This window comes from Saccostrea cucullata, unplaced genomic scaffold (assembly GCF_032062105.1).
Source record: "Saccostrea cucullata isolate Sc308-1 unplaced genomic scaffold, CSIRO_AGI_Scuc_v1 ctg4094, whole genome shotgun sequence".
NCBI lineage: Eukaryota > Metazoa > Mollusca > Bivalvia > Ostreida > Ostreidae > Saccostrea > Saccostrea cuccullata.
In genome coordinates this window covers 22501-49442 of record NW_026940906.1, presented here as the reverse complement: position 1 = coordinate 49442, position 26942 = coordinate 22501, and the positions used below count along the sequence as shown (strand labels likewise).

The window sequence follows — 26942 nt, the reverse complement described above, 5'->3', positions numbered from 1 at the left end:
CGACACGAGTTCTCAGAAAAAAATTCTTCACATGTTGATTTATTTTTAAGAAAAATATTTTTGCGAATGCAATGTACGCGCAAATTTGCTAAAAATTTATCTACAGTAAAAATTTCCAGATTTACGGTATTCATTGACAATAAAATCTTAAACAATTTAAGAACATAGCCTTGTCAGGTAAATAATAATCAAAATACATAAGCATATAACAGAAAAACATGTGGGACCAACACAATGGTAAATCTATAAACAAAACAAACATGGCATGATTCACGGAATATTCCGAGAAATACAATGACTTGACTAGAACTTTTACAAATAAGATCTACCCCCCTTTATCTAATAAAGTAATGAATATTACACTCCCCCCACCTTAAATCCACAATTCTCCTGAATTTGCAATCAAATTAATTTACTAGTTTTGGAAGTCTAAGTTTCACATGACATTCATCAAGTCTTTCTATGATCCAGTCCATAGATGTATCACAGCAAGTAGTACAGTGCTCTAACATCTCCAATAACTTTTCCTGTTGTTCGTTCTTTACACCACCAATGGCAATGTCGCATACGGCCTTATAATTATACAGTCTCATATTGATCTCATTGGCTTGACTCTTGGTTAGGATCGGCATTGCTGATCCTGGCAGACACAGGAAGTTAAAACACGAAAGGAGGTAATTTTTATCTACGGCAAAGTTTAAAACATCTTTAGAAGTAATGATAATTGCTGCCATCTCCCAGGCGTGTAGTCTTTGTTCTGGGGAGAATGTTTCCCATTCAGATGGTGGCCATGATAAGGGAACTGGGGTGTCAGTGATGTAGACTGGAGGAACTCCACTCCACTCTCGCTTGCCTGGTGGGAGGAGAGGCATAACCCCTGTCGACAATAGCCTCATGGCTCTCTGTCTTCCATCAACAATAGGGTGGGAAGGAGTTGAAATTGGAAATGCCAATAGAATTCCTTGCTGTTGTTCATCTGGAAACGTGTCTCCAATAGCAGGACTATGCATCTTATATGTAAAAAGATCTAAATCCAGTTTCTCCTCACTGTTTTCCTCTTCCCTCATTTCTACATCACAACTCTCTTTCTGTCCATTCCTCTCCTCTGTCCTGCTCTGTATTTCACCATCTTTCTCTCCATTCTTCTCCCCTGTACTCTTCACCATATAACTGTCCCCTTTCTCCTTTCTGCTCATCTCCTCTGTCCTGCTCTGTATTTCACTACTCTCTTTCTCTCCGTTCCTTTCCTCTGTTCCTATTCACTATATAACTGTCTACCTTCTCCTTTCTGCTCCTCTCCTCTGTCCTGCTCTGTATTTCACCATCTTTCTGTCTGTTCCTCTCCTCTGTTCCATTCCGCATTTCACCACTCTCTTTCTCTCCTGGCATATTCACTATACAACTGTCTCCTTTCTCCTTTCTGCTCCTCTCCTCTGTCCTGTTCTGTATTTCACCAATATCTTTCTGTCCATTCATCTCCCCTGTACTATTCTTTATATAGCTGTTCTCCTTCTTTCTACTCTTTTCCTCTGTCCTGCTCTTTACATTACTATTGTCTTCCTTGCTGTTCTTGTCCTTTTTGCTCTCTCCCATTCCACTATTCTTTTCCTCTTTCCTTACATTCCTCTCTTTATCATTTGTTTCTGGATCTTGACTGCTGGCGGTATAAGTAAATGTCGCTTGAACCCCCTTTTTTACTGATATGATGTCACTCTCCTCCAATCCGATTGTACTTGCCAGATGTTTTGACAGCTGTTTCCCTGGGTATTTAACTTCTTTAAATGTAGGAGGGTTCTCGGAACAACCTCGCACTCTTCATAAAACACTCGCTAACAGCTTTGGATCTTTGTCTAGTGATGAATATTACAATACTGAACCGCAAAAGAAACGTCGCATTAGATTTTGAAAAAGTAATGCACTTATTTTGAAATAAAAAATAACGAATATGTAATTGATGTAATGTGTTTTTAATTATCTAACATTTGTCTTAGAGTTATACACATTCAATTTAATGTCAAATAATGTCAATATCACAGATTCCTATTGTCCTGAGTGCACTTCCATTAGAAACGTGTATGGCCACCATTGGCATTAATTACAGCCATGCATCTTCGATACATAGAGTTGATGAGTCGATTGATGAAGGCCATAGGAATAGTCGCCCACACACGCTCATACGCCATAGAAAGTTAAGCAGCAGTTGTCGGTCTTGGTTGTTGTTGGTTTAGCTTTAACTGGATGTGATCCCATAAATGTTCAATGGGGTTTAGATCGGGACTAAGAGCTGGCCAGTCGATAACTGCGATGTTGTTCTGCTGCAGGTAGTCCCTAGTTATTCTGGCTGTATGCGCACGCGCGTTATCTTGCTGGAACGTCTTGTGTGGATGTTGGTTGAAATGCTGTACAACATAAGGCCTCACGACTTGATCAATGTAGCGGGCAGCTGTTACACCATTTCCTCTGCCTGGACCAAGATTCTGGAAGACAACGGAGCCAAGTTTCGAATATAGGCCAATACCACCCCACACCATGATGCTCGGCCCGCCCCATGGATCAGTTTCTGTAACGCTCACCCTTCCTTTGCCAAACTCTTGCTCGACCATCGTGTGTGGAAATGCAATATCGGCTTTCATCGGAGAAGATGACATTCCTGTATTGTCGATTACGCCAGTTTTGCCGCTGTAAAGCCCACTGTAGACGTGCCCGACGGTGTCTTTGTGTAAGGACAGGACCTCTGTATGGACGGCGACATCTGAGGTTATTTGCTGCTAACCGACGACGTACTGTGTCGTCACTTATGGGTGGCTGATGTGTTCCAATGGTATTGCGTGCTGTTTCTGATGCCCTTGTGAATCGGTCATTCAAATGCTGGCGCACTATGAACCTGTTCTGTCTTTGCGTTGTAACTTGTGGTCTACCGCTACGTGGGCGATCGTCTGTGCTGTTAGTTGCATTGAAACGTTGGCGTAAACGTTCAATTGTGCGTATACTGCAGTTGAAGTCGTTTGCTATCACCCTGGCAGCTTGCCCAGCATGCAATCGTCCTATGACTTGGTCCCTTTGTTGTCGATTCAAACGTGGCATAGCTCTGCTTTCAAAACTTATACTGATAATCATTTAAATGTTCGCGGTATTTATACCCATAATGAAGCGTGAAAAGCATGAGCATTAACATTTTTCAATTTAATGCTGGAAAGTGTGTACCACGGGAGACGAGAGATTCAATGACAATTGAACGTGTTGCTAAAATCAGTGAAGCGTAACTTACCTTTAATTGATTGTAGAGTTCACATTTCGTGTTCATGCATATTTAGCACAGATTATAATATTTACAAACAATATTTCATATTATCAAATATTTCTTTTAAAAATGCGACGTTTCTTTTGCGGTTCAGTATACAATATACAATGATTTTGCAGGCGACGATTTGATCGGTTGATAGAATTTGGCCTCTGACGTGACCCTCAATGAGATGTTGTTAGATGTTGTGTAGTGAGTATGCGAGCAGATCTAAAATTTAATTTTAATTGGATTGACCTTACAATGTATTTTACAGATCAGACAAGAGTCCAGTAACAGCAAAAAGAATTGGAAACATCATAGAGTATCTAACATTTGAGGTTTTTAGATACACATGTAGAGGTCTTTATGAATCACACAAATTTTTGTTCACCTTGCTTATGACTCTGAAGATCGACATGTAAACTGGAAAGGTGAAACCAGAAGAATTCCAAACATTTATCAAAGGTAATATATAATATCTAACAAGCATTCTAGTCAGTAGTTCACCTGTGTTAAATTTTAAAATTAATTCCAAGTTTATTCTGCTATCTTTTGTCCATCCATCTATTTGCAAACTTTGCATACATGCCAACTTTTGAAAATTCCCATGGGGGATTTTGCGCGTGACGACAATTTTCAAAGCTTTAAATTCGCGACATTTTGTCGTGAAAATAAATGATTATGAAATACTTTTTTTTAAAATTATAATATTGATAGCACTTATTAATACAGCACAAATAATTCAATACAAATTAAAGTTTTATTTTTCCAAATTTAAATATCTTTGCTTAATGGTTGTCACTCTGTTCTATCAATTTACATTTTGTTTCTGGTATGTACCCTTAAAATCAAGTGTCACTTTATTTCCTATAAGTAAGTATATAGACAGTGCATGATTATTTTATCTCACACACAAAACAATTTGGAGAGATAGGCCTAATTAAATCATGAATTTCTCCCAAAGAAAAATTAAAATTGTAAAAGACTACATCATGAACATGATGAACTTTTGCAGTCTTGGTAATGCCATATGGGTCTCTGGTATTTCCTTGACATATATAAATTTAACAAAGATTATACAATGTACAATATGAGTATGATCTATGGGAGAATGGGGAGGGGAGAAATTTAGTGTACTTAACATGAGAGTATTATTTAATCTAAATTATTTTCAATATTTTTTTTAATTGACGAACTATACAATGTTTTTATTATTAGCAGTCAAAATCAGCAGCTATATATGCTTTGAAATTTTCTACTTTCGTTTTCAAAAAAACGATCTTCATGGATTCCAATTTTATTGTTTGATGATCAGTTTATTGACTTTAATTTTTTTTTTTAATACAATTACTAATAATTAAGCCCTTAAGGTGGCTCATTACATCTACAGTTTATTTTAGATTTCAATACAGCACCGTTTATAATGTAGATGTCAAATATCCAGATGGAGGGATTGATATCATGAATATTTTTTATAGAATTTTTTAGTTTTTGTTTTATTTTAGTGAAATGTTTTATTTTAGGTTTATTATTCACAGAATTTCAGAACTTTCAGTGTCAAATGATGGGCATCTTTTTAAGACAAGTACACAAAGTGAAAATACCTCATAATACCTGATAATAATTTTATTAGAAAAAATAATTTTCTCCTAAAAAAAAATTAATGTCATTATCTTTTTAATCTATGCATAAAATGTTTAAAAAGTGTGTTCTTAAGAGACAAGGAATGTATTTCAATGAATTACATGTGTCAAATTGAATGAAGAATGTTTAAACGAAATGAAAAATCCAATTTAAAAAATATTTGGTATAAAAAGTCCACTTTCAAGAGTTATCTTTCCTAATTAGCCAAGACTCAAAACACTATGGAACGTTTGACATTACATCTGAAATTCATATTAAAGCTTTAAATTGCCAGAGTATACATTTAAATCAATAAAACAGATATATAAATTTAACACCAACACAGTAAATAGCGCAATTAAATAAAATTTTAATTTCAACAAGGTTGAAGATTTTAACTCGAATTTCTTCCATACATAAATGTCAGTGATTGATAGAGTTCACTGCATGCATGGCTATGAAATTGACATTACTTGTTTGGCGAAGATTTGATTGTTGCTTTCTTTTGTTTCTGCCTAAAAGCAATTCTTCTTGGTTTATGCATAATGAATCCGTTACTTTGTTTTCACTGTTTACAACACCGCATGTTTCATCTATTTTTAAAGCGTTTTAAAGGTCAGGGTCATATTATAGAGGTTCCTACACTACTCGTTCCCTGAGCAAACCGGCCGACACAATGGAGGTTTGTTTTTGTGTAGTACGTCATCAAAAAGTGGTGTAATGAGCCTCCTTAATCTATGTGTTTCACTTCGCATACCCCTTCAAACTAAAAAGATTAATCCCCTAACTGCTCCAGGCTATAAGCTACCTGTACCTGGACAGCAGCGTGTGCGTTGAAGCGAGAAGTGATTTCCCGTGGCTAATTAACTCTGCATGCTAAATAAACAATGAGACTTATTTGTGTGCATTGAATAAACAACTCTGGTTTTCTTATCACAATTGACAAAATTCGGCGGTAGGGAAACTGAAAATCTGAATTTTTTCAAATCGGGAAATTGGGGCCATTTTTCTCTCCCGATTGGGAAGGCGGGATGAAAGGGTAAAATCGGGAGAATCCCGCCTAAATCGGGAAAGTTGGCATGTATGACTTTGCAGTAAGTCAAAGAGATATGGAATTATCCTTAATTAGTGTCGTTTAGTGGTGGAGGAAGGTTAGGATTATATATAGCATTTAAAAATTTAAACTTTTCTGAATTGAATTGGTTTCTGCTTTTCTCTAGCCAAAGTGCTCAGGTAATTAATGTGGCCTATGGCCATTGGTAGTCTATAGGTATTTTCCTCTACAGAGAATAGTGCAAAGCATTTGTAATATCCTATACAGGTGGTGCTGCACTTGACTTGAATGCTGTTATGCCAAAACCTTCAAAGTGGATTTCTGATATGACCTGGTTAAACTTGGTGCAACTTAGTGGACTACCACAGTTTTCTGAAATTCTCAATCAGGTATCTTTACATTCTTCCAAATCTATTATTATAAAAGCAGTTTCTTTTTTCATATAAATTGATAAATGCATCATGTCCAAGACCTTGAAATTTGATCTATTTTTCATATAATTAAAGTATGGGTATAAGTTTTGAATAAAAAAATAAGGATTTAATTTTTCACATGCATGTGCATTAATTTTGTCAAAGCTTATCTGGGTGTATTCTGTTTTTTGGACCTCATAAACTTCATTTCCAAGTATAATACACTTTAAAAAAAAAAACTCAATTTGTACTATGGTAAACCTTTACATAAAATTGCATTCAAAGGTGTCCAGAAATGAGAAGGCCTGGAAGAGTTGGTTTGATACTGATGCCCCGGAGGAGGAGCACATTCCTGATGGTTATCATACATCATTAGATGCATATAGGAGACTTCTGTTAATCAGGTATTATTTATCTCTAATAATAAGCTGCGGGCTCAATTATGCTTTTCTATAGCTCAAATGATCTCTTTCTTTTCTTATTTGTCTTTTTTTTTTTTTTTTGTTATCAGATGTTGCCATTCTTTTTATAAAATTTGTGTTTCAGACAGCAAAATTTTCTGTAAGCTGAAGTTTTGGATAATTCATCGCTTATATTAATCATGTGAAAGATGTTTTTATTTGACGTACTTTGCATCTGCATTTGTCCAGTGCACATACAAGTCTAATTGTAATGCTTTAAAAGAAAAAAATCCTTTCTATTTTGATTTCTTCTTTCAAGATCTTGGTGTCCAGACCGAGCTATTCCACAGGCCAGGAAGTACATAGCAGACTCCATGGGTCCAAGATATGCGGAATCAGTCATCCTTAACTTGACACAGACCTGGGAGGAGAGTGACATCAGAACACCCCTTATATGTCTTCTGTCAATGGGATCTGACCCCACCAATCAAATCGAGTCACTGTCAAAGAAAGTTCATCTAGGTAATGCATTTGAAACTTGAACTTATCTGTCAGAGAGTTTTTAGCTTTTCTGATCAAAATTTATCTGTTGTCTGTCATTGTTGACATTTGTAAGCTTTTAATAATATCATATTCTTCTCCAGAAGGTTTTGGCCAATTTCAAAGATTCCACAATGCATCCTTGGGTAAAGGGGATTCAGATTTGTTCACATAGAGTGCCAAGCTCTCTTTCAAGGGGAAAAAATAAAGCATTTGTGAAAATTTGATGGAAACTTTTAAAAAATCTTTTTCAGACGCAATGGGCCAGAAAAACTGAAACTTAAAGAAAGTATACTGTATACTGTAAATTCAGTTTTATTCAAATTATAATCCCCATGGGTTGGGCAGGTCCACAGCATGTGATCAAAGTTTTACATAGAATTATTTAGGAATATTTTGTAAAATATCTTCTCCTCAAGAACAGCAAAGCCAATTTTAGTCATATTAACAAAAAAGCACTCTTAGGCCATATAAAATTGAAATCTTGGTTCTCAGGCCCGCGCACATCCGTTTTGAGGTAGCCGCATTGCCGATTTTATTGTATTTTTGATAAAATAAAAAGTTGGTATTGCGGAGACCAATCCGGGAAAAAAAATTCCGACCTCATTTGTTTTGTAGTTTAGTATTCAAATATCACTTCCGGTAGCCATTTACAATGAGATTTTGGCTACTTCGTTTGAAAATACATTCGAGGACATTACCTACGATGTTTACACGCTGTTAAGCAATGGATAAAGCAGAAATTTTTATCAGAAATGGAACGTATATCTGTGATTAAAAAATTATCTTTATGTTAAAGAAAATTCGGAAATTAAAATAAAAAAAAAAACTCCCTCATCTACTTTATTGCCAATAAAATGAAAAATAAAATGCCGCCCTCCCGCATCTGTTTTGGAGAAAATTGGCCTGAGAACCAGGGAATTAAATTTAGATAGCCTTAGGTACCTAGTTAAGAAGTCAAATCCTGACCAACAGGGAAAGGGCAAGGCCATAACCGGAAATCAAAACTATGCATAGGAATGTGGGGGTGATATGGTCCATAGGCCTTTTGTTTGTTTATGACTTATGGTCATATCAAGGGTCCAGAAAAGTAAAATTCTTGCTTGTGCTATTACTTTGAAAAAAATTTGAAACTGTGAAAGATAGCATATGGCAAAATGGTCACTTGTAATCACAATAAGTAGTAGCTTATTTTGGAAGTCCAGGAGTAGGGATCCACATTAATGGTTGTATGATTGCCCAGGACAAGTAAATTCTCAATTCGGGCAAGTTAAACTATTGATGTACTTGTCCGATCGGGCAAGTGGATATTTCTGATAGAAACCTTTTTAGCTCACCTGAGCCAAAGGCTCAAGTGAGCTTTTCTGATCAAAATTTGTCCGTTGTCTGTCGTCGTTGTTGTCGTTAACTTTTCACATTTTCATCTTCTTCTCAAGAACCACAGGGCCAATTTAAAACAAACTTGCCACAAAGTATACTTGGGTAAAGGGAATTCAAGTTTGTTCAAATGAAGGGCCACGCCCTTTTCCAAGGGGAGATAATTATGAATTAGAGAAAAAATAATGGCATTGTTAAAAAATCTTCTTCTCAAGAACCACTGGGCCAGGAAAGATGAAACTCATGTGGAATCATCCTCAGGTAGTGTAGATTCAAATTTGTTCAAATCATGACCCCCGGGGCTAGGGTTGGGCCAAAATGGCCGACCAAAGTTTTACATAGGAATATATAGGAAAAATCTTTAAAAATCTTCTTCTCAAGCACCACTGGGCCAGGAAAGATGAAACTCATGTGGAATCATTCTCAGGTAGTGTAGATTCAAATTTGTTCAAATCATGACCCCCGGGGCTAGGGTGGGGCCAAAATGGCCGACCAAAGTTTTACATAGGAAAAATCTTTAAAAATCTTCTTCTCAAGAACCACTGGGCCAGGAAAGATGAAACTCATGTGGAATCATCCTCAGGTAGTGTAGATTCAAGTTTGTTCAAATCATGACCCCCGGGGCTAGGGTTGGGCCAAAATGGCCGACCAAAGTTGAACATAGGAATATATAGGTAAAATCTTTAAAAATCTTCTTTTCAAGAACCACTGGGCCAGGAAAGATGAAACTCATGTGAAATCATCCTCAGGTAGTGTAAATTCAAGTTTGTTCAAATCATGACCCCCCAGGGCTAGGGTGGGGCTAAAATGGCCGACCAAAGTTTTACATAGGGATATATAGGGAAACCTTTTAAAATCTTCTTTTTCAAGTACTTCAAAACGATGATTAGTGATATTTATATGGAATCATCCTTAGGTAGTGTAGATTCTAGTTTGTTCAAATCATAACCCCCTGGGGGGTTATAATTTTAAGCCCTCCTCTCCCCCCCCCCCCTCTCAGTAAACTCAGTTCTGATCTGATTTGTGCTTTTTCCTAGCTGATGTGCTCAGGTGAGCGCTGTGGCCCCTGGGCCTCTTGTTTAAGCTTACATTAGTTCATAAACATCACATTAAACACTTGATTTCTGCTAAAAAAAAATGGGACATTGTTTTTGCATTCGGAATCCCTCAGTAGCTACCTTTATTAAGAAATTGGGTTCGTTATTCTGTTTTCTTATGTAGTTTTCAAAAATATCATCTCCGTCTGACAACTAAGTACATTATTATAATGAAATAGATATTATAGTTTCTTTATTCATTCACAGAATATAGAGAACACTACTTATTCTTGGTGCATGATGTATCTTGATTCAACACATGGCAACTGTCTTCTTTTAGCATGACCTCAATTTTTTAGGAAAAAAATAAAATATTGAGATAAAAATTGTAAGGAAATAATAAGTTGCACAGCTGTGTGTTTTTTAGAATAGTAAATAACAGGAAATTAACAAATGCAGCATCACCGTCACATCAACATTTTTTCCGGCAGGTAACTTCAAAATAGAAATCAATTTGTCACACTTTAATATTTACAAACAATAAATTAAGATACAGTAACCGCATGGATTTTCTTTTTAAAAAAATTTTGGGAAACCAAGTTTTGCATTTAAGCAAGTCAAAATTATAGTACACTTGCCCAAAGGGCAAGTGATTGTAAAAGTTCATGTCTATCCATGAGGAGGTCTTATTGAACACAGAGATTGGTCAAGACCAAGAAGTCTATAGTGATTCGAAGCATAGCCATGAACACAAAGATTGGTGAAGACCAAGACGTCTGCAGTGATTCTAAGCATAGCCATGAAAACAAAAATTGGTCAGGACCAAGAGGTCTGTAGTGATTCTAAGAATAGCCATGAACACAAAGATTGGCCAAGAGGTCTGTAGCGATTCTAAGCATTGCCATGAACATGAAGATTGGCTAAGAGGTCTGCAGTGATTCTAAGAATAGCCATGACCACAAAGATTTGTCAGGACCAAGAGGTCTGTAGTGATTCTAAGCATAGCCATGAACAATAAGATTGGTCAAGAGGTCTGAAGTGATTCTAAGCAATAGTCATGAACACAAAAATTGGCTAAGAGGTATGTAGTGATTCTAAGCACAGCCATGAACACACAGATTGGTCAAGAGGTCTGTAGTGATTCTAAGCATAGCCATGAACAATAAGATTGACCAAGAGGTCTGAAGTGATTCTAAGCATTGCCATGAACACGAAGATTGGCTAAGAGGTCTGTAGTGAATCTAAGTATTAGCCATGAACACAAAGATTGGCTAAGAGGTCTGTAGCAATTATAAGCATTGCCATGAACACAAAGATTGGCCAAGAGTTCTGTAGTGATTCTAAGCATAGCCATGAACACAAAGATTGGCCAAGAGGTCTGTAGTGATTCTAAGCATAGCCATGAACACAAAGATTGGTCAGGACCAAGAGGTCTGTAGTGATTCTAAGCATAGCCATGAACACGAAGATTGGCCAAGAGTTCTGTAGCGATTCTAAGCATAGCCATGAACACAAAGATTGGCCAAGAGGTCTGTAGTGATTCTAAGCATAGCCATGAACACAAAGATTGGTCAGGACCAAGAGGTCTCCAGTGATTTTAAGCATAGCCATGAACACAAAGATTAGCTAAGAGGTATGTAGTGATTCTAAGCATAGCCATGAACACACAGATTGGTCAAGAGATCTGTAGTGATTCTAAGCATAGCCATGAACACAAAGATTTGTCAGGACCAAGAGGTCTGTAGTGATTCTAAGCATAGCCATGACGACAAAAGAGGTCTGTAGTGAATCTAAGTATTGCCAAAGTCTAACTCACATGCTGCAGCTAGAAGTTAGAATCTTGGTTTGGGCAGTTAGAATCTTGCCCAAAATTTAATCATAAAAGAAATGTGACTTGAGTTAATGCTATTATCAACACGTAGGTCTCTTTTTATGTACCATTAAGCTATTACTTGTGTTCTATATGTCCTTTTCACAAATATTTGAATGGTAGAAATGTTAAGATTGCTCTGTTTACTACGTACTCTTACATTATTAGGTATGTATTCTTATAAGATGTTATTTTTTCACAAAGATTTTAGGGCTATTTCTATGGGTCAGGGTCAGGAGGTTCATGCTAGAAAATTAATTGCTCAGTTCATGCATACCGTAAGCTTGTTAACAATTTTGTGTTAATTGCATTTTTGTTCATTTTATTTTTAATTATTATGTTTAATTTTCCTTTTGCCCTGTTGGATACGCAAGGGATTTTTTTATACTGTAAATGTATCATATTTGGCGTGTACGATATTTGGCGGAAATTGATTTTTGAACAGGTTAGCGTAGATTTGATTTAGCGCATTTCTTCATGTTCTTATTTATGAGTATATGTGCAAGACATTTAGTGCTGTACTTGAGTTAGCGGACGTTTCTTTCCGCCAAAGGCGCTAAAAAGAATACACAGCCAAATGTAATAAGTTCACAGTATGTTGTAATTACCTATAGATGGTCTGATTTCAACTGAACCTGGTTCACAAGTATGTAAAATAATTTCAATTAAAATTTTATCTAGGAGACATTTGTACATATAATATGATTTCTAAGACTGCATATTGATAACTAAAAAGGAAAATTTTGTAAAATTCCTTTAGAATTTATCCCTTCTACATAGTTTTGTCTGCTTTTAGTAAAACTTGGTATATCAAATAACTTAACAAAGCTATATAATTCAGTAGATACAATTTTGATTTTTAAAAGAAACTACCGTAATTTTCGGGTCATAGGTCGATGGGGTATATAGGTCGAAAGGCTCATTTTCAGCCTTAACTTTTGAAAAATTCTAAGATAGGACGAACTTACTATATAGGACGAGGCTTTGTTTCCCGTTTTCTAAAGATTCTTACACAGATACAACGTATCAGAACAGGTAAACCTCTAGAATTACCGGGGTTATTCCGTGACATGAACGTATCAAGAAAACAAACAGGTATTTTAATGAGTACAGCATTTAAATAAAGTTTTTTTAAAAATGTAGTTAAAACTTCGTTGAATTGTGTTACTACTTATTTTTCTCTAGATAGAATGTTCTATCGTTAAAATGATATTGTCCTACGGACCCGGTTTAACGATAGAATTCGTTCCGTGTATTCGTAATGTAGCAAAAAGAAACACGGGCGATAACTCGCATAGTGCATTTACTAGGAACAATCTAGAGGGTTCCGAATGTAAACATGGAGGTAATTTGAATCGAGAGAAAAACGTTGAGAAAATTAATTTGATTTTCGTATATATATATGGATTATTTCTTGGGATAAAAGGCATAAGCAATCTCAAAAAGGTTTGTTTTGATTATTTTGGTAGTTATTCCCGGTGCAAATCATTTTATATTGTTTAAAATCGTTTCGGAGCGGATCCGCTCCGATTCGCTACATTGCAAGTATATGGGACGTATTCTAACTGTGGTGAGGGCTTGTACCGAGACACAGTTAGATTATTCTAACTAATTTTTCTCCAACTTGCCTGTTCAATGCCTCCGTAGTTTCATACTGTTGTTAAACCAGAGGCATAAATAACACGTAAATACGTTCTCATTTTACAGCTATAATTCGGGAAATACCCGAGAACAAAGAATAATCAGTCTGATTTCAGAACAACTTGGACACATTCCTAATATATTTTATTCAGACATTATTTACCGGTGGACGACAATCGCTTCGATGTCCGCCATTTTCAGTTTTGTTCTTCAGGGATTTGCTAAAACCCGCAAACGACCATTGAATGTATATATAAAACAACAGTAAAGAATTGAAATAATATTACCATGCTATAAGTTTAATTATATATTTAATTGAGAGTACCGGTACATTCACAATTTGACCGTCATTATGAATTTCATGGCTTTGTTTCTTCAATGATGTGTAACACTAATACCCTATAACGGCACGTGGATTTGCTAATCATGCCCTGCGGGTATTAAACCAACACAGGCGTTATAACCTTTGTGTATACACACAGTGTAAATCCTTTTATCTGTGAGACAATTAAAATTCTGTTAGAAGCCAATCTTTGTATAGCGCTAATTCGTTTGACCGGTATTATAATTAAATAAAATAAAAAAATATATTGTAATGACTATCGGTTTATTTGGTAATTAAATTTAGGAATTGACTGGCAAATATTTATTTCACTCATTTTACACTTAAATAAATATAAGACTGTCACAATAAATAAAATTAATACTATTTCAATTTATCTACTAATAAATGGTAAAACCTTGAAATTTTTTCCGTATTTTAAATTTTGATACGGTTGGGGTTTTACTTTTAGTAAACGGTAGCGACTTCCTAACTTCACAAGATGGCTACCGCATGATGGCAATGGATAACACGTTGAGGAATTATTTTTTTTGATGAAGCAGTTTTTTTCCTTTGTCATCAACGGATATGTAATGGAATTTATTTTGTAAGAAAGCTATAGAATAAATATTTTAATTGTTTACCTGGGCATTAATTTTTCTGCGTAAAATAATGAAGAAAGTTATGAAAGTGGCACAGATTTGCTTTGAAATTGACGTAAATTTTATTGATTTTGGGGCATTTTTCGTAAACTCGAGCCTTAGAAAGGTCGAAATCGTATATTGGTCGACCTCAGCGCTCTGAGAAAAAAAGTACCGACCTATAATCCGAAAATTACGGTACTCTGCGATGGATACTGAAATAAATAAGACCATTTCCTGTTTTTATGTGACCTTCAAGTAAAAGATCATACTTTTAACATTAATGTATGTTTTTCAGGGTGGATGGGCATTATTACAGAACTGTCATTTAGGTCTGGATTACATGAATGAACTGTTAGATACAGTAACCGATACACCACAAGTCAATGATGCGTTCCGGGTGTGGATAACAACTGAAGAACATGCTGGATTTCCAATCAGTCTTCTACAGGTTTACACCCATGACTCAACCACAATAAAATATTTTTATCATGAAAACTATTTTCAATCACACAAGATTATTATTATAAGATTATTCATCGATAGCCAATGAAACTTTTGTCTCTCTTTTAAATTTGATAATATCTCTTAAAAACAAGGTTTCATGAAAATGTGTTGATGTACAGTACATGTACTTGACTGGCTGAGAACCAACAACAAAAACATGAATGAAGATGACATTTTTGATGACATCTGTATTTTTTTTTTTTTTGTCAACTTCAGACATCCATTAAATTCACAAATGAACCACCCCAAGGAATCAAGGCAGGATTGAAGAGAACTTACGCTGGAATTACTCAAGACTTTCTTGATGTTAGCAACATGGTTCAGTGGAGACCTATGCTCTTTGCAGTGTCCTTTCTCCACACAGTTGTTCAGGTTTGTTTTGAAAAGAAAAAAAAAATTTCAGCTCACCTGTTCTGAAGGCTCAAGTGAGCTTTTCTGATCACATTTTGTACGTCTGTAAACTTTTCACATTTTTGACTTCTTTTCAAGAACCACTGGACCAATTTCAACCAAACTTGCCACAAAGTATCCTTGGATGAAGGGGATTCAAGTTTGTAAGGGCCACACCCCATTCCAAGGGGAGATCATTAAAAATTAATGAAAAATTAATGGCACATTTCAAAAATCTTCTTCTCAGGAACCACTGGGCTAGGAAAGATGAAACTTATGTGGAAACATCCTCAGGTAGTGTAGATTCATATTTGTTCAAATCATGACCCTTGGGGATAGGGCAGGGCCACAATGGAGGATCAAAGTTTTACATAGGAATCTATAGGAAAAATCTTCTTTTTGAGAACAGGAAAGCCATGATTGGTCATATTTATATGGAAGCATCTTCAGGTAGTGTAGATTCAAGATTGTTCAAATCATGACCCCCGGGGGTAGTGCGGGGCCACAATGGAGGATCAAAGTTTTATATAGGAATCTATAGGAAAAATCTTTAAAAATCTTCTTTTTGAGAACAGCAAAGCCATGATTGGTCATATTTATATGGAAGCATCTTCAGGTAGTATAGATTAAAGATTGTTCAAATCAAGACCCCCGGGGTGTAGGGCGGGGCCACAATGGACGATCAAAGTTTTGCATAGGAGTATATAGGAAAAATCTCAAGAACAGCAAAGTCATGAATGGTCTTGTTTATATTGAAGCATCTTCAGGTAGTTTAGATACAGATTTGTGAAATCATGACCCCTAGGGTAGTGCGGGGCCACAATGGAGGATCAAAGTTTTATATAGGAATCTATAGGAAAAATCTTTAAAAATCTTCTTTTTGAGAACAGCAAACCATGATTGGTCATATTTATATGGAAGCATCTTCAGGTAGTATAGATTAAAGATTGTTCAAATCAAGACCCCCGGGGTGTAGGGCGGGGCCACAATGGACGATCAAAGTTTTGCATAGGAGTATATAGGAAAAATCTCAAGAACAGCAAAGTCATGAATGGTCTTGTTTATATTGAAGCATCTTCAGGTAGTTTAGATACAGATTTGTGAAATCATGACCCCTAGGGTTGGGCGGGACCACAATAAAAGTTCAACTTATAGGGAAAAATAGCCACAGTTAGTCAAAAAAATATGTAAGCATCCTTAGTTAATGTAGATTCAAGTTTGCACAGATACGAGTTTGTTCAAATCATAACCCCCCCCACCCCTTTTAGGATTGGGACCACTTGGGCATTTACTGATCAGAATTGATTTTTTCCTAGTCACAGTGCTCAGGTGAGCGATGTGGCCCATGGGGCTCTTGTTTTCAGTGAAATGTAAATATTTTTGAATTTAAAAAATGGTGAGTATCGACTATGACATTTTTTAGGAAAGAAGAAAGTTTGGCCCTCTTGGTTGGAATATTCCGTATGAGTTTAACTCGTCAGACTGGACAGCCAGTGTACAGTTTGTCCAGAATCATCTGGATGATCTGGATGTCAAAAGGGTAAGGTTCTATTTCACATCCAGTGTCAGCAAATTATAGAACTGACTGCTCCAAGTTCCAATTTTACAAGCATTTGTTATGTCTTTCCTCCAAAGGGGAGACATTGTTTTTGTCTTTTTTTGTATTTGTTTTGTTTGTTTTTTTGTTTTTGTTTTTTTTTTGAATTTAGGGAATATCTTGGACAACAGTTCGCTACATGCTTGGTGAAGTGCAGTATGGAGGGAGAGTTACAGATGATTATGACAAGAGACTTCTTAATACATTCGCAAGAGTAAGATAGTAATATCTAGATAATTATTATGTATGAAACACACTATGAATGTGTTTGTGTTTACATGTACTTTTATATCTGACTCTATATGCTAAAGGTATTTACACTAGATATTAAAATGCATTGTTGTGTCATTTTAAGTGTATTTTTTTTATAATAAAGGATAAAACTCAAATATGTTGAACGAAGAGTTTCTCTGTGAATGATCTTTGTATCATCATTAAAAACTAGAAAACAAGGAGTATATTAACAAACAATTTCTATGTATTCCAAGCTTGCAAAAGAATCTGACGTTGTCTGCTTTTCTTTCAGGTATGGTTTGGAGATTTCATGTTCCAGCCAAACTTCCAATTTTATACTGGATACAAAATACCAAACATGAAACTTCTTAGTGATATCATGAACTTCATAGCAAATTTGCCACTAGTGGATTCTCCAGAGGCTTTTGGGTTGCATCCAAATGCTGATATCACGTGAGTTTGATTTTACCATTTAATTTTGGGAGGTGGGTTTACAAACACGTGGCAACCCATTACTTAGATATTTCAGGTAGTAATGATCTGATTTCCTTTTGGTCCAAGTGGCAATACATTTAGGCTAATGAAATTACAAAGTTTGTCTGGAAAAATTGAGTATATGTCAACCCAGACTGATTCACAATACACTTAATAGAGACACGACACCTAAAGATTCAAAAGTCATCTGGGCTAAGGTCATAAGAAAAACATATTTTGAAGCTCTTATAGACTGTGTCAACTTTTCAGAAAATTCAGATTATTTTTCATGCAAACCTCCAATGCAGTTGATTCCACCTCTGGTGTTTCCAGGGGGTTCTTATGTTTGCCCTGTTCTTGATTTGTTTTCTTTAATGGAATAATGAGATTTATAATTCTTTATTATCTGTCTTTTATATGATAAAATTATGACAAACCTAATAAGAATTGCCTTCAAGTGAGTAGTCTTCATTTCCATGCTAATATACCCCTAGTATTCAATGTGGCTTTTAATTTGTGATAACACTTCTTTCAGATATCAAACAAACTTGTCCAAAGATGTTCTGGATACAATCATGAGCATTCAGCCTAAAGACAGTGGAGGGGGAGGAGGGGAGACCAGAGAGAGTGTTGTCTATAAACTCTCTACCGACATGTTGTCCAAACTTCCTGTGGATTACCTGCCTCACGAGGTACTGTTCTGAAGAGGACGACTTTGAGAAATATACTAAAAACTGAAATATTTTTGTCATTAGATATTTTGGAGCAGAAATATAATTTTTAATTTTTAGCTCACCTGAGTGGAAGGCTCAAGTAAGATTTTCTCATAAAAATTTGTCTGTTGTCTGTCATCGGCACTGCATGTCATCATTGTCCTAAACTTTCACATTTTCATCTTCTTGGCCAGAACTACTGGAACAACTTCAACAAAACTTGTTACAGAGTATCCTTGGATAAAGGGGATTCAAGTTTTTTCAAATGAAGGGAAATACCCATTTCCAAGGGGAGATCAAAGTGAAAAGAAGTTGGTTCACTTTATGTATAAAATGGCCCTGTAGATATACCGATTAATTGATCAACACTTGATTTTCTATTTGAAACATTAAAATAAAATAGAGACTTGATGCGTTCATATCCTATTAAAAAAATTATCCTAAAAGTCTAGGTCTTGGAGAACTGGCTTTATGAAATTGCAATGTTCTTGAATTTTTAGATAAACAGGTATAATTGAGTACTTTTAGTGAAGAAAAATTATATGAGCGCACTCTCTGATCTAAAAAATAAAACATGTCCATTAATCCTCAGAAACAGTTCTATCATTTACTGGTTGCATATATTAGATCAGATGTTGCGCTCTACATTAAATATCAAAAAATAGCTTTAAAAATTGGCCGTTTTAGTAGACTTTTTCAGAATATGAGGAAATTGACGCATTTCGTGATGTCATAATGCATTGACTAGCCAGAAAATGACGTCATTTTTTATAGATACGCAGTCACCAAAGATGTAAGTGATATTTAATGCACTGTTAAGTAAAACTATGCAGTTTCAGTTTTTCAGAAATTCACAGGGCCAAATAAGGCAAAAGTGAACCTTGTTCTTTGGTTAGGGTATTTAAAAATCTTCTCAAGAACTTGTTTTGTCCTCTGGTGATTCAACAACATTTAAATCATTGTGCCCCAGAGAGTGCTAGGTTGTTTTCAGTTGACTCTCAAGGCTCTTTGACCTGATCCGTTTGTTTTTCAAAAGTACTGTTGTCTTAAATTTCAATTTTCAAACTTATGGAACCAACTTGATTTAATTTTTTGTCGAGAATTAATGCTAATAATATGTCTTTTTTCAGGTTAAAGATAGACTGAAAAAGTATGGAAACCTGCATCCTCTTAATATATTCTTAAAGCAAGAAATAGATAGGATGCAACGTGTGATTTCCACAGTCCGTGTCACCCTAACAGATTTAAAATTAGCCATTGATGGTACAATCATTATGTCTGAGGTAGGATTCTCTACATTATAATGTTAGTAGGGAACATAAAAGTTATCGTTTTCAAGAACACAAGTTTTGTCAAGATATAGTGGGGGTCAGTATATTATATATATTGAATCTTAATTAGTACAGGTACTTGCTTTATTGCCACAATAAGAGTTTTGGAATGATGCTGATTTATTGGTACAAAATATATTATTACTATAAGCATTGAGGTTTATAGTGTCGTGATTTCTATCTTTTAGAATCTTCGAGATGCCCTTGACAACATGTTTGATGCAAAAGTCCCCAGTTTATGGAGAAAAATATCTTGGCAGTCATCAACATTAGGATTTTGGTTCACAGAACTTTTGGAAAGAAATGACCAGTTTTCTACTTGGGTTTTTGTTGGAAGACCAGATTCTTTCTGGATGACAGGATTTTTCAACCCACAAGGTTTGAATGATGGCAAACAATTCATTTATTATCCACTCCTATCAAGAGTTCTTCAAAGGTTGCAAAAGATATTTACTAATAGATACTTATCCAGTGTTATGATTCAGTAATGATCATTTTATGTCATCCAAATAACTCAGGTGATCTGTTTTGTTATGATCTGTTTTCATCCTGAGTTGTCAGTAGTCCATGCCATGATTCTATTGGCTATACCGGTATGTTAAATTTAGTTTTTGGATGTTAATTTTAGGATTTTTGACTGCAATGAGACAAGAGGTTACAAGAGCACACAAAGGTTGGGCTCTTGATTCTGTGACTTTACACAATGAGGTTATCAAGGCAGTGAAGGAAGACATAACTGCTCCACCTGTGGTGAGTCAACTGTTCTTAATTACTTAAAATGTCCAAGGAAGTGCATATGCTATTTTCAAGATTTCTTGATGTTTGAGTTCAACAGAAAACTTGAATGTTTGTTGTAGGAGGGTGTGTATGTGTATGGACTTTACCTAGATGGTGCTGGTTGGGACAAGAGAAACTGTCGCCTCTGTGAGCCCCCACCCAAAGTTCTCTTTACACCAATGCCTGTAGTTCACATGTATGCTATCAATTCCACAGCCCCCAAAGACCCTAGGTTATACCAGTGTCCTGTCTACAAAAAGCCAAACCGCACAGATCTCACCTACATTACTTTCATTGTATTAAAGACAAATCAAAGTCCCGATCACTGGATTCTAAGGGGTGTAGCTGCTCTGTGTGACATCAAGTAAATTTAGGATGAATTCAGGAACGGTTACCTCATACATGTAGATGTTTTTATTGATAACAAGTTTATTTTTGTTTAGACTCTCTATAAATTTATAGGTAATACACTGTTTGACATTTAATATTTAATAACTTATAATATTTATCTGTTGAATTGGTTTATTATAATATTACTTATTTTTCATATAACAATTTAAAAATATAATGAAAATAAATTGCTGAAGTGTTAAGTTTTTTCTTGTCTTTGGTCACAGGAACATGAACAGGTACATCCTTGCAATATACTGGGTTGTCCTGAAGAATCGAAATAGAAGGGGACATCAAAAAAGTAAAGGGGGATCAAGGGTTCAGGGCTAGACAAATAGCATTGCCAGACGACAGGTCCGGGACAACCATTTTTAGCTCACCTGAGCCGAAGGCTCAAGTGAGCTTTTCTGATCACATTTTGTCCGCTGTCCGTCTGTCTGTCTGTCCGTCCGTCTGTCTGTCTGTCTGTCCGTCTGTAAACTTTTCACATTTTCGACTTCTTCTCAAGAACCAATGGACCAATTTTAACCAAACTTGGTACAAAGCATCCTTGGGTAAAGGGGAGTTTAAATTGTTAAAATGAAGGGCCAAGTTCCCTCACAAGGGGAGATAATCAAGAAAAGACAAAAATAGGGTGGGGTCACTAAAAAATCTTCTTCTCAAGAACCACTGGGCCAAGAAAGCTGAAACTTATGTGGAAGCATCCTTGGGAAGTGTAGATATTAAATTCTTAAAATCATGACCCCCGGGGGTAGGGCGGGGACACAATAGGGAATCCAAGTTTTACATAGAAATATGTAGAACAAATCTTTAAAAATCTTCTTCTCAAGAACCACAGGGCCAAGAAAGCTGAAACTTATGTGGAAGCATCCTTGGGAAGTGTAGATATTAAATTCTTAAAATCATGACCCCCGGGGGTAGGGCGAGGTCACAATAGGGAATCCAAGTTTTACATAGAAATATATAGAACAAATCTTTAAAAATCTTCTTCTCAAGAACCACTGGGCCAGGTAAGCTGAAACTTATGTAGAAGCATCTTTGGGTAGTGTAGATATTAAATTGGTAAAATCATGACCCCCGGGGGTAGGGCGGGGTCACAATAGGGAATCCAAGTTTTACATAGAAATATATAGAACAAATCTTTAAAAATCTTCTTCTCAAGAACCACTGGGCCAGGAAAGCTGAAACTTATGTGGAAGCATCTTTGGGTAGTGTATAAGGGCGAAACGATTACACGTGTAAACGGCGACGTTTCGATTATATGCTCTAAACGTTTACAGTTTGAGTAAACGTTTACACGAAGGTCATTATCAATGTCTATCAGAAATAAAGTTTAACACAAAAAAAATTGTTTTATTTCATAATTTACAAAAGAAACACCGTCTTTGGCCATTTGATAAGCAACAATCTAAACCGGAAACATATTGAATGAAAATATCTAAAACCCGATACGGGCTAACATAATTAATTCCGATTTCCGAGTTGCTAATACTAGCGATGTTTTACGACACTTGAAATATAAAACTTGATATATTTTGATTAAATAAATATAATACATTTTTCACAAGTCTTTGAAAAGTTTCAATACATTCAGCAGGTCCTGATTTACTTTTTTCGAGATTAAAAGATCCATCTTTACAATTATTTTTTCTACGTCCGGTAACCAAATAAACCAAGCAGTTGGGTGACGAGGTCGTAAGTGAATGAATTTAATGCCCCTCAAATTCTTACGGTTAAATCACAATGACCAACAATAAATTTGTAATAACAGCTCATACTTATATTAAAGTGAAAGAATTGATTATTAAATTCGAGTTTCATGAATGAGTAGCCATAAAAATCCAACATAGAATATTTCCCGTTTAAACGGTACCGTTTCGTTTACTGCTATCCGTTTAAACGTTTACAAAATTCAGTAAACGTTTCACCCTTAGTAGTGTAGATATTAAATTCTTAAAATCATGACCCCCGGGGGTAGGGCGGGGCCACAATCGAGAATCCAAGTTTTACATAGAAATATATAGAACAAATCTTTAAAAATCTTCTTCTCAAGAACCACTGGGCCAGGAAAGCTGAAACTTATGTGGAAGCATCCTTGGGTAGTGTAAATATTAAATTGTTACAATCATGACCCCCCGGGGGTAGGGCGGAGCCACAATAGGGAATCCAAGTTTAACATAGAAATATATAGAACAAATCTTTAAAAATCTTCTCAAGAACCACTGGGTCAGGAAAGCTGAAACTTATGTGGAAGCATCCTGGGGTAGTGTAGATTCTAAAGTTTTAAAATCATAAAAGGGAAGGGGGTAGTGGGGCAAGATAGGACTATAGCAAGAGGGGGAATCTGGTAAAGATCTGCATCACCCAAGTTATTCAGGTGAGCGATGTGGCCCATGGGCCTCTTGTTTTCTGCCTTTTTGTTTGTACATTGTTATGTATAACTGAATGGAACAGTATACTGTATAATGTATTAGTTTTGTATCTAATGAAAATAGAATGCACTGGTGCAAAATGTTTTTTATTGATTTTAAAGGTTTGATAAATCAGAATACCCAAAGAAAGGGCTTAGGTGGATTTATAATATGTACTTACTAGGAAGAATTGTTGACTAGGCCATCTGTAAATTAAAAAAAAAATTGATTGTCTCTTTATTATGGTCCGTGTTCAATGCAAAAAAATGACATGGATAAATAATACTTGTATTTTTTAAAAATTCATTCCAAAGTCTTGTCAAATTAAAAACTATTTTAACTTCATGTTTAAGAATTTAAAAAAAATGTTCTCCCGCCCCTCAGTATTATCCTGTGTCGGGATGGTCTTTCATCGTATATCCACTCAGGAGGGAGAATGATAGTCACTGTGACAACAAATTTTTGTGCCTGATGAACATCTCGAAGCATCTACCAGTACGAAAAGCTACTATCTTATCATGTTAGCAGTGGCTCAGTTGTACATATGCACTTCGATGCATTCACACGCATTTTCAGGCCCGTAGGAAGAAATTTCAGGGGTGGGGGCCAGCCGTTTATTTTCATTTGGGGGCACTCTCAACTACCAAAAATTTCTTGACCCCCCCCCCCCCCCCCCCCCCCCCCCCCCCCCCAGCTGTAGATCTGTAGCTCTCTGGTTTAAAAAAAATTCGGATATTTTTTTCAACCAGAGAGCTACATATCTGCAGCTACCCCCCCCCCCCCCGCCCCCAGCTGCAGATCTGTAGCTCTCGGGTTGAAAAAAATTCGGATAGACAACCCCCCCCCCCCAAAAAAGTTATCTTACGTTTTTATTGAGGGGGCGTGATCATTTAGTACAGTAGCTATGTTTTCTACAGTATACTGCTATATACAGCTGTACATAGGCAAAATTATTGGGGGGGCTCCCCTTCCCGGTTCCTACGGCCATGCATTTAAGTACACTGAATTAATTAAGACGTGTGGATCTAGCGTGGGATTTTGTTAGTTTTATAATTTATATATATATATATAAAAAAGAAATAAGAATTGCCAATGCTTCTTATTGTAACATATCTCTTTGTATAATTTACATACACACGCACTAAACACATTATTAAAAACGCTATTTTACTTAGATTTACTCCAGTTACTACCATTTCAAACACAGGTCATTAGATTATGAAATTATGTATTACTTTTTTTAAATGGATAATTTTTGAAATACAAAATAGGTTTCTACTAGGGATGTCAAAATATTTATTTTCCTTAGTCGAACATTCAATTGCATTATTCGAACGACAGTCGAATATTCGGAATTTTGAAGAAAAAAAAATTCACCGATATAGTACTCGCATTTATAAATCAAAAACCATTTTCGTAAATTTATGTAAAACGTAACATCAAATGCCCTACAACGCGTTTTACACACCACTGAAAATTCAGAGGAATCTAAAGTGGAATAAGATGTTGAAATGAAATTATAGATTACGCCAGCAATTAATTTTCCAAAATGTATAAATTGTCGTAAATCACATTCATAAATTGGCCTGTACATTCTCGCTTAGAGAATAATATTGTCAGCACGGTGTTTTTCAAGCTCATTAAAATAAAATGGAAAAGGGAAGGGGTAAACACACACTATTCACACCTCAGGGGATATTGTAAAATACTGCTTGTTCAATTATAGATTAACCCGGCTATCAAAATGTCCTCACTATGAGTATTGTTTTAATAATTAACAAAGTTTCAAAACTTCACGGCGCTGGTGAGTTCCTATAGCATTTAAAGACCCAATTTTTTTTACCGTACGGTTACCTGAGGAGAGGGAGTGGTCCAAGAAACAGTGGTGTTATTTACCTGGAGACCCCCAATACTCAAGACGTCAAAAATTTATATACACGTAGCAGTACACAGGAAGTCTGTGTTTGGTATCAGGGTCAACATTCTGTGTTTCGTGTCTAAATTTGAGTGAAACTACTTGAATTGATAAAAATATTTCAATATAAAACTTATAATTATTTATAAATACTTTCAGCGATACACTGTATCTATGGAAGAAAAAATCATAAACTTAGAAATATCGTTTTAAATTTTAAAAAAAATGTAAAATTGAAGAAAAGAACACAGAGTATAAAACTACAAAGTAAGCATATCTTTTTTTAAGATTAAGTATGAATATTTAAATTAAAAAATATAATAAAATATTCCATTCATAGCCTCATAGGCCTATCCGTCGTGTGAACTTTTATACAATGTACCGCGATAGGAATATTGCTTACGTTCGGAGCAACAATAGTGTCGAAAATATTCACCATTTCCGGGTGTTCGTGTTTAAATTTTTTCATTGTTTCCAAGGTTTATTTCTATACTTTTGAGAATTGATCTTCGTCTTTATATTCACTTTTTTATTTCGAATACTGGGTATTGGCAGACGTTAGGAAATTCGAACCAAGTTACAATCTCGAAACTTCAGAACTTTACATGAACATGATGTAGATTGTAATTTGTATTCGAATCGTATATATAAAGATAAAACATTGGATAAAGGAATTATTGATCTATGCCGTTTGTGCTAAAATATCTTTTCTTATTTATTATATTCCAATTTGTTATAATTTTAATCGGCAAATAGCGTTTAGAACTGTCGGTCCGTGCACACATCGCCTAAAAATTCGATACATACGTTGAGCTGTTGAGATTGAAAGCAAATAAGTCATGAAAGTCATGTTTTAATTATCTACCCTCAATTGTTTTTGAAATTAAATTTTACCAAGATTCTTTTTTAACCCCCGTGTACACAAGGCGGGTACATGAAAGTGTAAGACGCGTGACCAGTCAATCGTTTTCAAAACACACAAACTCAGACTATCAGGTAGCACGGGTAGCTGGCCTGTCAATCAAATCAGAAGCTATTGTTTTATTAATGATTGACAGGCGGTTTATTATTGATCTTGAATCAGGTAGATTTTGGGGGCGTTAACGTAAAATTGGGTGTCTAAACATTCTTAGAGGTAATTATATAATATCAATTTATAATATCAATTTTAAATTGGTACAAGTCCAGTTAGTAACTTTCAAAGTCCAATATAGCTCGGCATAATTTACTACAATAACAAAAAAAGGGGGGTCGGTAATTGAGAAATAATTATCGCGGTATGTAATTACTGTACTTTCCATATGTACAATATGAAAATCTATTTATATACTGTGACTGTGTTTAAGCTCTTATTCGTCTGAGGGCGGATGCTATGATTGTTTGAGGAATGACGCTTTATCAATTTTGAGTTGAGAATTTCTTTATCACCTCCTTTTTCTGCATTTATTAAATATTCGAATGTCGGTTCATTATTCGATAGTCGGTCCATTCGACTGATAGTCGAATAGTCGACTATTCGTTGACATCCCTAATTTCTACTCTTTATTCATTTAGTTTTATAAAGAAGACGTAACTAGGGCCTATCACTGTAACTCAGATGAGAACAAAAAGGATATAAAAATGTGACGTCATGATAAGTAAAAGTTCATTAGCTATTATGACGTCACAATTGTTATTGTGATGTCATAGTAGTGTAGCCATTGTATAGATCTATGTTTGCATAATTTTGACGGGAATAAATTCGCAATATAAATGGGCTGTATCAACTCTAAATGCGCTAATCCAGAGGAAGTAAATAGGGTTAGAAATAGAAGGACTGGTCCCCCTCGTGGCATCCGCCGAATAGCCAACTTATTCCGGAAAACAAGAATACAACCTTTAAATATTCAACCTTCTGATGATTCCCCCCATAGCTCCAACCAGGACCCGCCGGAAAATGAAAGAGCCTCAGTGGCTGAACCAATTGCAACCAAGGAGACACAATGTGAAGAAGGGCAAAGT

At 35.6% G+C, this 26942-nt stretch overlaps 2 protein-coding genes across 2 annotated transcripts in view; both read left to right on the top strand.

Moving 5' to 3' along the window:
• Positions 1–20818, top strand: part of LOC134256625 (dynein axonemal heavy chain 8-like) — a 93673-nt gene extending 72855 nt beyond the window's left edge. Inside the window, 15 exon segments of the mRNA XM_062739309.1 lie at positions 3558–3748; positions 6228–6349; positions 6659–6777; positions 7094–7296; positions 11803–11876; positions 14501–14653; positions 14926–15081; positions 16523–16639; positions 16809–16910; positions 17223–17383; positions 17940–18096; positions 19248–19400; positions 19637–19826; positions 20077–20198; positions 20306–20818. Coding sequence (XP_062595293.1) covers positions 3558–3748; positions 6228–6349; positions 6659–6777; positions 7094–7296; positions 11803–11876; positions 14501–14653; positions 14926–15081; positions 16523–16639; positions 16809–16910; positions 17223–17383; positions 17940–18096; positions 19248–19400; positions 19637–19826; positions 20077–20198; positions 20306–20593 — 2308 coding nt within the window. The 3' untranslated portion in view covers positions 20594–20818.
• A 5875-nt stretch (positions 20819–26693) lies between these two features.
• The window catches only part of LOC134256629 (neurofilament medium polypeptide-like), a 5004-nt gene continuing 4755 nt past the window's right edge, over positions 26694–26942 (top strand). Inside the window, exon 1 of the mRNA XM_062739313.1 lies at positions 26694–26942. This exon is cut by the window's right edge and continues 543 nt beyond it. Within this exon, the coding sequence (XP_062595297.1) occupies positions 26694–26942 (249 nt within the window).